This window comes from Herpailurus yagouaroundi, unplaced genomic scaffold, assembly GCF_014898765.1.
Source record: "Herpailurus yagouaroundi ecotype Mexico unplaced genomic scaffold, PumYag 140, whole genome shotgun sequence".
In the NCBI taxonomy this organism is placed as follows: domain Eukaryota; kingdom Metazoa; phylum Chordata; class Mammalia; order Carnivora; family Felidae; genus Herpailurus; species Herpailurus yagouaroundi.
In genome coordinates, this window is record NW_024412395.1 from 59,175,702 (window position 1) to 59,190,228 (window position 14,527).

Below are 14,527 nucleotides of genomic sequence, written 5' to 3' on the forward strand. Positions count from 1 at the left end.
GGCAGCTTGATTTGCCATTTTTTATATGTATAAAAGGTAAAATACACCTACCATATTCATCCTTGCAAATAATGGTTCCTGTACTTTCTGATGGGGCACTGATAGCACCTGCTGTATTCTTCGCTCTAACTCTGAATTCATATTTCCCACCTTCAACAAGGTCAGTTACAGTAAAGGCACAATCTGGGACATTGACATGGTTGGCTTTCGTCCAAGATTTGGAAGGTAGATCCCGCTTCTCCACTATATAGCCAGTCAACTTATGACCACCATCATATTTGGGTTCAGTCCAGATGAGGGTCACCGAATTCCTTGTTACATTAATAACCTCAGGTTTGCCAGGAGGATCTAAAACAAAGCAAAAGAGTCAGTCAAATACCGATGTTTTTTGTTTGTTTTGTTTTCATGCAGAAAATACACACAGACTTTTCTTTGTATAGTGACTTACCAATTGGATCAAGTGCCACAACTGGCTCTGATGGCAGGCTTGGCTTGCCTACTCCCGCTAAGTTGATTGCCATAACTCGGAATTCATATTCAAGACCTTCAGTTAATCCAGTCACTTTGAAGTCTCTCATCCTAATGGGAGTCTTGTTAGCTCTCTTCCACAAAAGGCTGTTCCTTTCCTTGAACTCAATATGATATCCTACAAAAAAGACCAAGTGAATTTGTCAATTCAGGTAGAAAATACGAATGTCACCTGTGTTTTAAATATATGTTTTTGCCCAAATGGTTAATTTGTGGACATAATATGGAGTAAATAGTCATTCTTGCTAGTATCTACAATTTTATTACCCTAGGGCATAGGGCTATTCTCTCTTAGAATCTGTGTATTTATTGCATCTTCTGTTGAAAAATCCTAACTTACAAAAATAGATATCACTAAGAAAGCCTTTTCTTGTTAACTATTAGGAGATTTTCATTGAAATCAAGTATTAGCTTAATTAATGCTTAATGTATGAATGTATAATATACTGAAAGGAAAAACATTATTATATACGCAGGTAGTGCTATAAATAAGGAACACACATTCAGCTTGTTTTCAGGGAGGAAGATGTGGAAGCAACATTAATGTACAAGCTGTGGGATAAGAGCAAATTAAATACCTGTAATTGGAGAGCCACCAGTTTTCCTGGGGTCAGTCCAAGTTAGAGATACTGAATCATGTCTGACGTCTACAATATTGGGAGGTGGGGGAGCATCAGGCACATCTAGGAAAAAGTAGATAATGCAAGATTTACAATACGGAACTTCCTCAAAAACATGTTTTGCTTTGTGTTTTCTGACTCTGAGACACTTACCAAATGGATGTTTAGCAACAATTGGCTCTGATTTCAGGCCTTCTCCTACACCATATTTATTTTCGGCACTAACCCTGAAGGTGTATTCCATGCCCTCATGAAGTCTGGTTACTCTAAAGGTAGTTTTCTGAACAGCTGAGGCACATGTCACCCACTTGTTGTTTACAGAATCTCTCTTCTCTAGGATATAGTTGGTGATTTCAGAACCTCCGTCATCTTTTGGAGGACCCCACTTTAAGGTCATGGCTTCTGCTGTGACTTCATCAAATTTGATTGGCCCGGTGGGGATGCCAGGCTTGCCAACAACTTTTATAGAGAGAGTTCCTTCCTTGGTGCCAGCAACATTCTTTAGTGTGATTGTATATTTTCCAGCATCAGATTTTTGGCAATCATATACCACAAGAGTTGTGTTAACGGCAGATGACTCAACACTGACTCTTGTGTCAGTTGCTAGAGGATCTTCCCCTTTCTTCCAGGATACAGATGGAACCGGCTTGCCTTTTATGGGGATCTTAAGACGGAAGTTGCTGTTTTCTTTTGCCAAGTAGCACAAGTCAGGTATATCCTTTAAGTCAAGGTCCGGAGCCACTGTAAAACAGCAGAGATAAATTATTGTTATTTTTCAGACCAGGCAATTAATTTTTTCAGATCATTATAATTTGTAAAGGGTGTTTATATAAGCCAGTGAGTAGGGCTCAAGCATGCACTTTTGATGACAATAAAGGGAAAATGAAGATGCATGGCTTACAAACATCATCCTTTGCCACAGCACTGATTTCACTTGGGGTTCCTTCTCCATTTTCATTCTCAGCACTCACTCTGAAGGTATATTCCTTCCCTTCACTCAGATCTTTTGCAGAATATTGTAAGCTTAATGATTTCATAACACGTTGCCACTTATTATCTTCAGTCAGGAAATCCACTACATATCCGATAATTCGACTTCCACCATCACTGTGAGGCTTTTTCCAGCCTATGCTACAAGATGATTTAGTTACAGACCTCACTTTCAGGTCCACAACTGGTCCAGGGGTTTCTAAAGCAAAGAAAACATGATAAGTCTAAGCCCCAGATAACTACGGTAAGAGGTCACTCAAAATGATGGGGAAGTCGCTCATATGCTTACGGGAAGCTTTGACGGCATCACGTGTTTCACCAGGATCACCGATGCCATACTCATTTTCAGCAAACACCCTGAAGAAGTAGGATTTTCCCTCTTCCAAGTTAGATACTCTGAAGCTTGTTTTTGAGCACTCAGTTGTCACTGTTGACCAGGACTTCCTCTCCGCGTCACGTTTTTCTACCACATAATTTATGATGGGACTTCCACCATCAACAATGGGAGGATCCCAAGTAATATAGGCAGAATCTTTGGATATTTCCTTAACAGTCACATTGACAGGTGGCCCGGGAGTATCTGGATAAAGAGTGGGTATATAAGAAAGGAATATGTAAAAAATACATAAGCTACATTTTTAGCGTATGATTTTTTTTTTTCAAACAGACTTACCAAGCACTTTCACTACAATGGTATACTCCTTTTTACCACAGCTGTTCTCCAGAGTCAAGATATATTTTCCTGCATCATATTTGTTCACATTTTCACAGCGCAAGAAAGTGTCAAAGTCCGTTGACTTTATATCAAGTCCAATCCTTTCTCTTAGATTGACGTTTGGTTTAGACCAAGTTATCTTTGGAGGTGGACGTCCTTTTACTGGTACATACAGTCTCATTGTAACTCCAGCACGTAATATGAGTGTTTTTCTCAAATCTGCGTCAAGTTCTCCCTCAGGTGGAACTGTTTAAAGTTAATAATTTAATGGTCAAACGTATTTCTAAGGACTAGCCTTATCATTCCTAAAATATGTTTCTTTCTCACAACTGATTTCTTGGTCTTTTTTTTTTTTTAATGTTTATTTATTTTTGAGACAGAGACAGAGCACGAATGGGGGAGGGGTAGAGAGAGGGAGACACAGAATCTGAAGAAGGCTCCAGGCTCTGAGCTGTCAGCACAGAGCCCGATGCAGGGCTTGAACTCACGGACCGTGAGATCATGACCTGAGCCAAAGTCAGATGCTTAACTGACTGAGCCACCCAGGCACCCCTGATTTCTTGGTCTTTAAAGAATCCTCAAAACTTTTATCAACTATTTCAGTACTCTATAGTTATTGTTGATCTTTCTGTATTCTAATATCCTGTAGGCTAAATCAAGTTTTTCCTGGAGAACCTGTACTTTCTCTTCTCATGAACCTTCTATATTCTCAGACTCTCTCTATATTAAATGTAGATAATTGATTCTTGGCTCTCTTCCATTCTTGTTTTTCTCATCTATATTCAGTGAAGGCTCTCTGCTGTATACTCTGTCTTTATTTCATCATGGGAAGAAAAGTACATTGGGGGTGAAGTATAATACCAAGTAATTTAAAACAAAGGGAGAAATGGTTATGGGGAATAAGTGAATAGAAGAAATGGTAAGAAGGGAAATTAGGATGGAGAGGCTATGATTACATACTTATGAAGACAGGTGGATTAGAAGAGAAAAAACTTTTAGAATGATAAATAGCTCACTACTTATTTAAAAAAATCTATTTTCAGAATAAAATTCCTATATTCCATATTCTTTTCAAGACATTAATTCTCACATAAATATGAAAAGGTTTTCAAAACCACAGATGAGCTTGCATTCCATTTGATCTGTATATGATACCATAAAGTACCAACACACCTCTCCTACGATGTAGTCCTAAAGATATCAACTCAAATGCTTCTAAAAACAAATCTACATAAGGGAGTTCTGTACTGCATTTTATAATATGACTGATGAGAAAAACTCTATGTATTTCTCCCGGTAATACTTACTTAAGATGTCCTTGGGACAGTGTTTGTCTGGCACATCACTGGGGTCACTGTATCCAATCTTATTAACAGCATACACACGGAACTGATATTCTGTGTTCTCCATTAGGCCGGTAACCTCAAAGCGGGTTTTCTGTAGCTTCTGTGGTAAATTGCACCTCACCCAGTTATCAGAGTCAGCTCGTTTTACTTCAACAAGGTAACCAATGATAGGGCTACCACCGTCATAGGCTGGCTTGCCCCAAGATAGACTCACAGAGCTACGGGTTGTATCATATACTTTAGGAAAAGCTGGTGGACCAGGAGGATCTGAGGATAAATAATAGAAAATGTTCATTAAAACCTCATTCCTGGTTGTTCAGTGCTGATTATAACCTAAGATACAGAACTCTTTCATGAGAACTTACACAGAGGGTCCTGGGCATAAGCAGCTTTGGATGCATCACTGGGTTTGCCTGGTCCAGCCTTATTTATAGCTGTAACTCGGAACTCGTATTCAGTGCCTTCTTGGAGACCTGTTGCTTTTATTGTTCTTTCTATTACAGGTTTTCTGTTGACCTTAGTCCAGTTAACTGCCTGGGTTTCTCTCTTTTCAAGCAAATAGCCAGTGATGGGTGAGCCACCATCATCTGCTGGTGGTTTCCAGCTTACTGTCATGTGATCTTTGGTTATGTTGCTAATAACAGGAGGATCACAGCGCCCGGGTGGATCTGCAGAGATTGATTGAAAAGTTAATATGGCAGTCTAAAAGGTAAATGTTTAAAAAGTAAAATGAAAAACTAAAAATGTTCTTACTGTATGGGTTTTTGGCAATTGCTGGTTCAGTGAAGATTGGATCGCCCACTCCATATTTATTCTCTGCACAAATTCGGAACTGATATTCATGGCCCTCTATAAGTTTCTCCACGCTGCAGCTAGTGATGGGCACAGTGGCAGAGACCTGTGCCCAGTTGGGTCTGCTCGTTTCACGTTTGTCAACAATATAGTTGGTGATTTCTGAGCCTCCATCTTCAAGAGGCGGTTCCCAAGAAAGCATTGCGCGATCTGAATACATTTTGTTGATTTTAACAGATGCTGGAGGACCTGGCTTATCTGAAAGAACAAGAAAGACAAGTGAAGTCTTACTAACACTTACTTTTACACTAACATGTAAAATGGGGAATGAGTAGATTGGAGGTCTGGAGACCTGGATTGGAGATTGGATGGTCTTTATATTGTCATTAACTTCCTGTATGACCTTGGAAAGTCCATAATTTTTCAAAATCTTAATTTCCTTATGTGTAAAATACATAACTGGACTATATGACTTCTAATGCTCTTTTCAGCTCTAAAATGCCATTGCCCTGTGATGAGACTAATTCTCTGGTTATAAAAGATATATCGGGATATGTATCTTTTCTCACATATGATTTTGTAAATTCTATGATATCACATTAATCAAAGTAAAATATGAGATTCTAAATAAGCGCTTAGGTACCTAACACTTGAAGCTTAATGGTGGCTGATTTGGAACCACTCGAATTTTCGGCAGTAATGGTATAGTCTCCTGAGTCCTTTCGGTTCACACTGAACAGCTCCAGTGTGCAGTGGTTCCGCTTCATGGCCATCTTTATGCCTTCTGCTGGTTTCAGCAGTGTGCCTTCCTTCTTCCAAGACACTGTTGGCATTGGTTTACCAAAAACAGTAGCATCCAGGCAAACATTAGTTCCGGCTTTCACGGTAAGCAAAGATTTCATAGCCACGCTCAGGTCTATCCTGGGAGGAACTGGAAAGAAATAAGATAAGGATTTAATATAAGAAAAGGTATATTATATCATTTTTATTAATACAAGTAGAAAATTCATATGCTCGGTCTCTTTCAAGATGAGATTTTTAGAAGTAATATTCATTATAGAAGAATAGAGGTTTAATGTAGAAGTTTGATAATGCTGAAAATATAGAGAGATAAGTGAGTATCTTCCATGGTTTCAAAATCTTTCAATTTTCACTGTTTTCAATTTTCAATCGATCATTTGGTGGCATTTCCTTGTCCCTGTGTGCCTATGGTTGAAATGATATGGTCTTTACAATTTTGTATTTTTTTAAAATGTTTGTTTATTTTTTGAGAGGGAGACAGAGACAGAGTGTAAGCCAGGTAGGGGCAGAGGGAGAGGGAGACACAGAAATCTGAAGCAGGCTCCAGGCTCCAAGCTGTCTGCACAGAGCCCAATGCGGGGCTCGAACCCACAAACTGCGAGATCATGACCTGAGCCGAAATTGGAAGCTCAACAGACTGAGCCACACAGGCACCCCTTGTATCTGGTTTTTGAGTTTAACATGCTATGAAGATTCTCCATAATCATAATTTTTAGTTGTCTGTATACAAAGAACCTATCATTTTACTTGGGTTTTTTTCCCTCATGATGTAGATTTAGTTTTTTATTAGGAGAAATATACATTACGAGTACTTTCCACCTTTGCATATATAATACTGAACAGAATCTTACCATTTTCTGCCTGGATGGTCACTGGATCAGAAGGTTCAGAGGGCTGGCTAATGTTCACTGCGGTCTTGGCAATTGCTCTAAACTGATACTGAGCATTCTCTTCTAAGCCTGTGGCTGTGTACTCTTCCTGGGGAATCTGGTGTGGTGTAGTATTGCACCGTACCCACTTATCGCCAGGCAGTTTGCAAGCTTCTACAAAATAGCCAATAATTTTGCTGCCTCCATCATGCTTTGGACGAGCCCAGATGAGGGACACAGTACTCTTGGAAACATCAATAACTTCAGGCTTTCCAGGAGGATCTAAAACCAAAAGAGGTATTCTCAGCATTTATCGTAATTGCAGAAGTTGTAAACTTCTGTATTTCTCATTATCACCCAGAAATGTTGAGAATATTTCTGAATAGAAGTAGTAATCTTCAGAGACTCCAAGGTTTAAATATATTCCCATAATACTAACAAAAAATTACTCACCAACTGGCATTCTTGCAGTTACATATTCTGTTGGTTTGCTGGGTGGACTGGATCCAGCTTTGTTTAGTGCATAGATTCTGAATGAATACTCAAGACCTTCTACAAGGCCAGCACAAGGATATTCAGTTGACCGGACAGGAGTATCATTAGCTTTTACCCAGAGCAAACTGTTTCTTTCTTTGCGCTCAATCAGATAACCAGTAATGGGACTTCCTCCATCACTGTCTGGTCTGTCCCATGCCACAAATATGCAGTCTTTGTTGACTTTAGTGACTCGTGCATTCTTTGGTTCACTAGGAACATCTGGAGATGAAGACAAGGGAAATGTCAGTTTTTATCTTAGGTAAGAGACTAGAAAGAAAACAATTTTTTTCTTCCTGAAAGAAACATACCAAATGGGAACTTAGCCAGCATCTTTGGAGATGGCAGAGGCTCTGAAATGCCAAATCGATTTTCTGCACGGACCCGGAAGATATACTCCTGGCCTGGGATCAGTTTTCCAACTCTGCAGGAAGTTTTAGTCACCGAAGCTAGAGCTGTCACCCAATCACCTCGGCTCACATCACATTTCTCCACTATGTAATTGGTGATGTTACTGCCTCCATCCTCCAGAGGGATGTGCCATGAGAGGGAACAAGCATCAGCGTCTATGTCAGTAATGTCAAATGGAGGCTGAGGGGGCCCCGGAGCATCTGCATAGACCAAGAGGAAAGAAATGTATAAGAACAGGGATTTGCTAGGAAAAAAATGTTGCCGATTTTCATATTCAGATAGCCATTTGCTTGACCTACCCATGACGATAACTTTGATTTTTTGAGTGTCTGTCCCAGAACTGTTTTCTGCAGTGAGGCTGTAGTAGCCACTGTCTTTCCTAGTAACATCTTTTATGATCAGGATGGAAGAACTGTCCGCTTTATGCACTGCCAGGTGGCTGGATGTGACGACTTCATCTTCTCCTTTTTTCCACTTACAGATCGGATGAGGCTTTCCATACACATGGGCTTCAACTCGGAGTTTCTTCCCAGCTTTAATAGTAATTTGCTCTGGCATAAGGATCTTTGGAGGCACTAAAAGTAGAATAAAAATTCATTAACCTTGCAGGGAGGTTAAATTTCCCCTGGTGGGGCGACCACACTAGTATTTCTCAACTTGTGGGTTGCAACCCATTAATGGGTTCAAATTGATGTCTGCATTACAGCTAATATTTTTTTTTTTTAAAAGAATAAGATTGAATCGACGAGAAAATATTAGGGACAAGTCTGGATGTCCAAAGGAAATTCTAATCAACTTTTGTCACATGATGAAATGAGACAATGACTACTTACACAGCTGTTCTTTGGCCTCATATACTCCTTCAGCTTCTCTTGGCAAACTGACTCCAACAGCATTTCTGGCCACTACTCTAAATTTATACTTCTTTCCTTCCTTTAGGCCAGTGACAACAAGGCTGAGATCTTTTACCACTGAGTACTCTGTCCAGCGATCTGCAGGCTGCTCCTCTTCCCTGTAACTAATGATGTAGCCATCAATTTTAGCACCTCCATCACGCAGGGGAGGTAGCCAGGCTAATGTAGCACTGTTCTTCGTCATTTCAGTAACTTCTAGTTTCCTTGGGGGATCAGGCTCACCTGGAAGAGAAGTGCGATTTAGAAAAACTGTCCAGGTAGCCTAATCAAATCCCCGTGTTACCACCTATACATGTTTGAGTATGCCACTTGCTTTGAAGCATACGGGAACTATAGTTCAGTATGTTGAAAGTGAATACTACAAGACGGGGCAGATTAAAAATGTCTTTAATGAGTTAGATAGTTGTTTGTACTGTTCGTGTTTCTACAAATGAAAGCCCTTTCAGTGTTTGGGACCTCAACCTTGCTAAAGTAGGAGACCAGAGCTAAAAGGAGGCAAAAAGAAATTACTTACTTAGAGGATCTGATGCTAGCACTGGTTTGGGGACGTCTGCAGGCACACCGGGGCCGTACTCATTGACAGCAGTTACTCTGAAGAAGTACTCATTGCCAGGGACAAGATTGGTGACTTGGAAGCTTGTTTTCTTAACTTCTGGGGTGACTGTTGACCACGTCTTTCTATCTGCCTCACGTTTCTCCACAATATAATGTGTCACTTGGCTCCCACCATCATTCTCAGGAGGGGCCCAGGAAATGTGGCATGATGTTTTGGTGACATCTGAAACTTTTAAATCAGACACAGGTCCAGGAGTATCTGTAACAAACCACAAATTCAGATACACTGTGTCTCCTCAGGCTTCTACTTACTCTGAAAGGGAAGAAGGAGCTTGTCAGTAACCCACCTAATACTCTGACATTCACAAACACGGCCTTTTCTCCTGCTGGGTTCACAAGCGTCAAGGAATATTTTCCCGAGTCATCACGGGTAGAATTGGGAATGACAAGGAAAGCCATAGTGTCAACCAGATCGACTTGTCCTTTTCTGACCACGTTATCAATACCCACTCTCCGCCAAGTGACTTTAGGGGCTGGTCGTCCTCTCACTATGGCAAAGAGTCGAATAGGGCACCCTGCTCTCACTGTGACCAGTTTTCTCATGCTGGCATCCAAATCAATCTCCGGAGGTTCTGCAAATGACATGAAAGCCATTAGCTGACTTTTCAGAATGTGGGGAAATTATGTGAGAAGCGCAGAAAGGATGAGTCACATGATAAAATAGGGCCTCACCCAGGATTTCTTTAGGTTTAATAGCATCCTTCAGTTCTGCGGGGCGCCCAATGCCAGCTTGGTTTTGGGCGCACACCCTGAACTCATATTCCTGGTTTTCATCCAAGCTGGTGACAGTGAACTCCCTGCGAACAAGTTGTGCCGCAGCATTGCACCTTTTCCAGCCTTCGTCAGGTGACATGTCTTCTCTTTTTGGTCTCATTTCCACAACATATCCAATTATTGGTGCGCCACCATCATATACTGGCTTTCCCCACCCAAGAGTTATGGAGTTTCTTGTTGTATCAACCACTTTGAGGTTGGTTGGTGGACCAGGTGGCTCTGAAAATAAATTGCATAACAATGAATTCTCACATTGTTAATGACTATGAGTGATACTGCTCTAATGTGTCATTTTCTACAGTCCATTCTCAGTTCGTCATAGATGGAGGGCTCTATTTCTCAGACATGGAGTCCTCTTTTTCCTTCATAAAATTAGAATCTACCATTGTTTGTACATGTTAGGTGATTTGGAAAAATACTGGCTAAAATGAAGTTTGGATGTCATGGATTTAATTTATTTATCTAACAGCTCTGTGCTTGAGATTAAGAACTGGCATAGGGGCACCTGGGTGGCTCAGCTGATTAAGCGTCTGATTCAGCTCAGGTCATGATCTTGTGGTTCCTGAGTTTGAGCCCCACGTCGGGCTCTCTGCTGTCAGCACAGAGCCTGCTTTGGATCCTCTGTCTCCCTCTCTCTCTCTGCCCCTACCCCACCTGCATACACACTCTCTCTCTCCTCCACCATCCACCCCTCTCTCAAAAATTAGGAACATTAAAAAAAATTTGTGTAATATCAGAAAAAGCAAGAACATCATACCTATGGGGTCTTTTGCCACCACTGGCCTTGAGGGCAAGCTTGGTTCTCCAATTCCAATTTCATTTTCTGCCTTGACACGGAACTGATATTCATGTCCTGGGAGGAGATTCTGTACTTTGAGACGTCTTTCGGGGATTGCACTCTTGTTAACAGGGACCCATCGTGCTGAATGTCTTTCCTTTTTCTCCAAAAAGTATCCTGTGATGGATTTTCCACCATCGTATTCAGGTGGATTCCAGACCACAGTCATCTCTTCTTTGCTTACTTTGGTGACTTCTGGGGGATCTGGGCGACCAGGCCTATCATATTTGGTTTTTGCAATGACTGGTTTACTTTCTGTTGGAGGCCCCGTGCCTATTTTATTTTCTGCACGGACTCTGAAAATATATTCATTTCCTTCTATGAGACGTGTTACTGTCATGCCGGGTGTTAAGACATTAGCAGAATAGGTAGACCAAACCATTCGCTTGCTCTCGCATTTTTCTAGAATGTAATTTTGGATTTCACAGCCACCATCATCCTCTGGTGGATCCCAGTGAATAGTACACCGATCACTGGACACATCAGCAATTTTCAGATTTCTTACAGGACCAGGCTTATCTAAAACATTGACGGTGGCATAGGCCACAAAACTGCCAGCTGTGTTAGTTGCTGTAACTACGTATTTCCCACCATCACTTCGCCTTGCTTTAGAAAGAGAAAATTTGGATGAATCAGCACTTGTATCAATTTTGACCCTTGGTGATCTTGTTAAGTCTGTAGCATCTTTGTCCTTGGTCCATAAAACTTCTGGGAATGGTTTGCCTCTCACACCTGCTTCAAGTCTAATGGTTTCCCCTGCTTTGACTGTTAGCACACCACTCAATTTCAGATCAAGCACTGGTTTCTGTAAGTCTTCCTTCACAACAACTTCCTCTGTCTTTACCCAGTCACTTTCTCCACCTTCATTCTTTGTTTGTACTCTGAACTCATAAATCTGGTTCTCAACACATTTATCAACCATGTATTGGGTTTCTTTAATGCTTCCTTTATGCACTCTTTCCCAGTCATCAGAGCCCTTCAGCCTCCTCTCAACATGATAGGATAGATTCGGGCTGCCACCATCATAATCAGGCCGCCGCCACTTGAGATAGACAAATGTCTTTCCTTTATCTGCAATGTGAAGGTTTTCAGGCTCACCTGGTCTATCAATAGGGTTAATAGCCAGAATTGGAGTTTTGGTTTCAATGGTTGGTCCAACACCTACTTTATTCTCTGCACAAACTCGGAAATAGTATTCATTGTTTGCTAAAAGGTTGGCCTTAATTAATCGCTTAGTGACATCTGAAGCAACAATTGACCAGCCTTTCTGGTTTGGTTTCCGATATTCCACTATGAAATTTGTTATTTCTGAGCCACCATTATCTAGTGGGTTTTCCCAAGAAAGTGTACAGTTCTCTTTGCTTACATTGCTAACCTTTAAATTCTGGCAAGGCCCAGGTCTGTCAAGAACATTAACGATGGCAGAACCTTGGGCATGCCCGCTGCTATTCTTAGCTGAGATGATATACTTGCCATGATCAGCTCTAACAGCTTCTTTAATTTGTAACTCAACACGAGGTAGATCGTGAATTATGTCAACCCGCTTTTCTCGGACCAATACTTTGCCTTCCTTGGACCAAGTTATGTCTGGATCAGGTCTGCCTCTGACTCGAGCAAGAATGCGAATAGTTTGGCCCACTCTAACGGTAATGATATCACGACAGGTAACATCAAGTTCTACTTCTGGAGGATTAAGGATGTCTTTTGCAATCACAGATTCTGCTAGTTCTCTTGGCTCTCCCTCTCCCACAATATTAGCTGCCTTTATACGGAATCTGTACTCATTTCCTTCAATTAGTCCAGGTACCCTAAAGGCACATTGCCTAATGAGCTCATCTTTATTAATCCTGGTCCACTGTGTTGTACCAGCTTTCTGACATTCTACTACATAGCCTAGAATGGGACTACCACCATCACTGAGGGGCTTTGTCCACACCAACTCAGCTGTTTCTTTAGTCTTGTCTTTCAGTTTAGGATTAATAGGTGGTCCAGGTGGTTTGATGGGCCGGCAAGCTTTTATTGGGTCAGAACTTGGGGATGGATTGCTTAGTCCTGCAAGATTTTCAGCAAAAACTCTAAACTCATAGGTATTTCCCTCATAGAGTCCAGACACTCTAAACTTCAGGTCAGCTATAGGTGTTTTGTTGACTCTCACCCATTTGCCAGTTATTTCTCGACGTTCCACATAGTAACCGGTTATTGGACTGCCACCGTCAGATTTTGGCAGAGTCCAAGACACCATTGCACCACTTTCAGTAATGTCAGTAACCACTGGTTTACCAGGAGGAGATGGAGGACTAAACTTATGTTTAGCAACAGTAGGTGTGGAGTCAAGGGGAGGACCAACACCCATCTTATTCTCTGCTCTGACTCGGAAAATATATTCACAGCCCTTTTGCAGATGTGGGATTTTCAGCTTTGTCTTACTGCTTCCTGATGAAACAACACCCCATGTGTCTTTCCTTGTATCTTGTTTCTCAACAATATAATTTATCACGGGGCTTCCTCCATCATCCTTAGGTGGCTGCCATGAGATAGTCATATGTTCAGGAGTAACATCCAGAATATTAATAGGACCTGTTGGTGGACCAGGCACATCAAGAACAGTAAGATGTGCAGCTACTGTTTTGCTGCCAGCTGCATTGGAAACTGTGATTTGATATTCCCCAGTGTCTCTCCTTAAGCAGTTCTTAATGGTAAGTACTGATGAGAAGCTGTCAGTTTCAACTGTGTAGTGTTCATCTGTTTTAATCTCACTCCCGTCGGTTGTCCACTTTGCAGTGGGAATGGGTACACCTCTTATAATAGCAGGGAATCTGACTGTAGTTCCAGCTTTTGCCACGAGACCTTCAATTAACTTCACATCCAGCTCCACAGATGGAGGTACTGAAAAGTAAACATGAGAAAATTAGATTTTGATTTTCACAACATGAATAGTCACAGTATGAATTAAAAAAATAATAATGCCAGTCCAAAAATTACCTAGTTTTTCTTGACATTCTATTGGGATAGTTGTGTCAGGGAGACTAAGACCCACAATATTTTCAGCCTTTACACGGAATCTATAGGTCTTCCCTTGTTGTAGTCCAGTAACAACACACTCTAAGTTTTTCACAGTCTTGAACTTAATCCAGTCTTCGGTGCCCTCTTCTTGATATTCCACCAAATATCCAGTGATTGGAGAGCCACCATCACGATCTGGCTTATTCCAAACAAGGGAGACTTCAGTCTTGTCAACATCTACATGGTGCAGGTCTTTGGGTGGCCCTGGGGGATCTTTTCAAAAGAAGAAGTTATGATGAATGAATAATATTCTCAAAGGATAGGCAGACAAAACTTTTGTATCCAGAGAAAGCAACTTACGTAAAGGATCCAGAGCCTTGATGGGTTTAGGTGTTTCTACAAAAGGACCACGTCCATACTGGTTCTCAGCAGCTACTCGGAAAAGATACTGATTGCCTTCGTTAAGATGTTTAGCCAAGTGACTCTTTTTCTTTGATGTAGTTGAAAGAGGTGACCACTGGGCACTGGCAACATCTCTCCTCTCAACCACATAATTTGTAATAACAGAACCACCATCATCTAGTGGTTCCTTCCAAGTAAGGTAACAAGAATCTTTCCTAATTTCACTGACTTCCAGATCTCTAGGTGGCCCCGGCTTATCTGAAAGTGTTAAGTAATGAAGTTATATTAGTGACTTAATCCAGATAAAGGCTCAAAATATATTAAAATTTATTTTTAATATGTTTTCACATTAAAGATATAACTATGAAAATTCTT

General features: G+C 41.0%; 1 protein-coding gene across 3 annotated transcripts in view; it reads right to left on the bottom strand.

The window, feature by feature from the left end:
* Positions 1–14,527, bottom strand: part of TTN (titin) — a 275,680-nt gene that overhangs the window by 51,502 nt on the left and 209,651 nt on the right. For all 3 annotated transcript variants that reach the window (XM_040475510.1, XM_040475509.1, XM_040475508.1), the window contains 22 exons: positions 14,111–14,410; positions 13,730–14,023; positions 10,667–13,633; positions 9,808–10,128; positions 9,423–9,707; positions 9,035–9,334; positions 8,440–8,742; positions 7,906–8,181; positions 7,507–7,806; positions 7,115–7,417; positions 6,644–6,943; positions 5,635–5,922; positions 4,953–5,249; positions 4,565–4,867; positions 4,161–4,466; positions 2,812–3,099; positions 2,428–2,718; positions 2,050–2,337; positions 1,302–1,889; positions 1,107–1,211; positions 449–646; positions 52–348 (listed from right to left, as the gene is read on the bottom strand). In XM_040475510.1, coding sequence (XP_040331444.1) covers positions 52–348; positions 449–646; positions 1,107–1,211; positions 1,302–1,889; positions 2,050–2,337; positions 2,428–2,718; positions 2,812–3,099; positions 4,161–4,466; positions 4,565–4,867; positions 4,953–5,249; positions 5,635–5,922; positions 6,644–6,943; positions 7,115–7,417; positions 7,507–7,806; positions 7,906–8,181; positions 8,440–8,742; positions 9,035–9,334; positions 9,423–9,707; positions 9,808–10,128; positions 10,667–13,633; positions 13,730–14,023; positions 14,111–14,410 — 9,198 coding nt within the window. The remainder of the gene's footprint in view (positions 1–51; positions 349–448; positions 647–1,106; positions 1,212–1,301; positions 1,890–2,049; positions 2,338–2,427; positions 2,719–2,811; positions 3,100–4,160; positions 4,467–4,564; positions 4,868–4,952; positions 5,250–5,634; positions 5,923–6,643; positions 6,944–7,114; positions 7,418–7,506; positions 7,807–7,905; positions 8,182–8,439; positions 8,743–9,034; positions 9,335–9,422; positions 9,708–9,807; positions 10,129–10,666; positions 13,634–13,729; positions 14,024–14,110; positions 14,411–14,527) is intronic.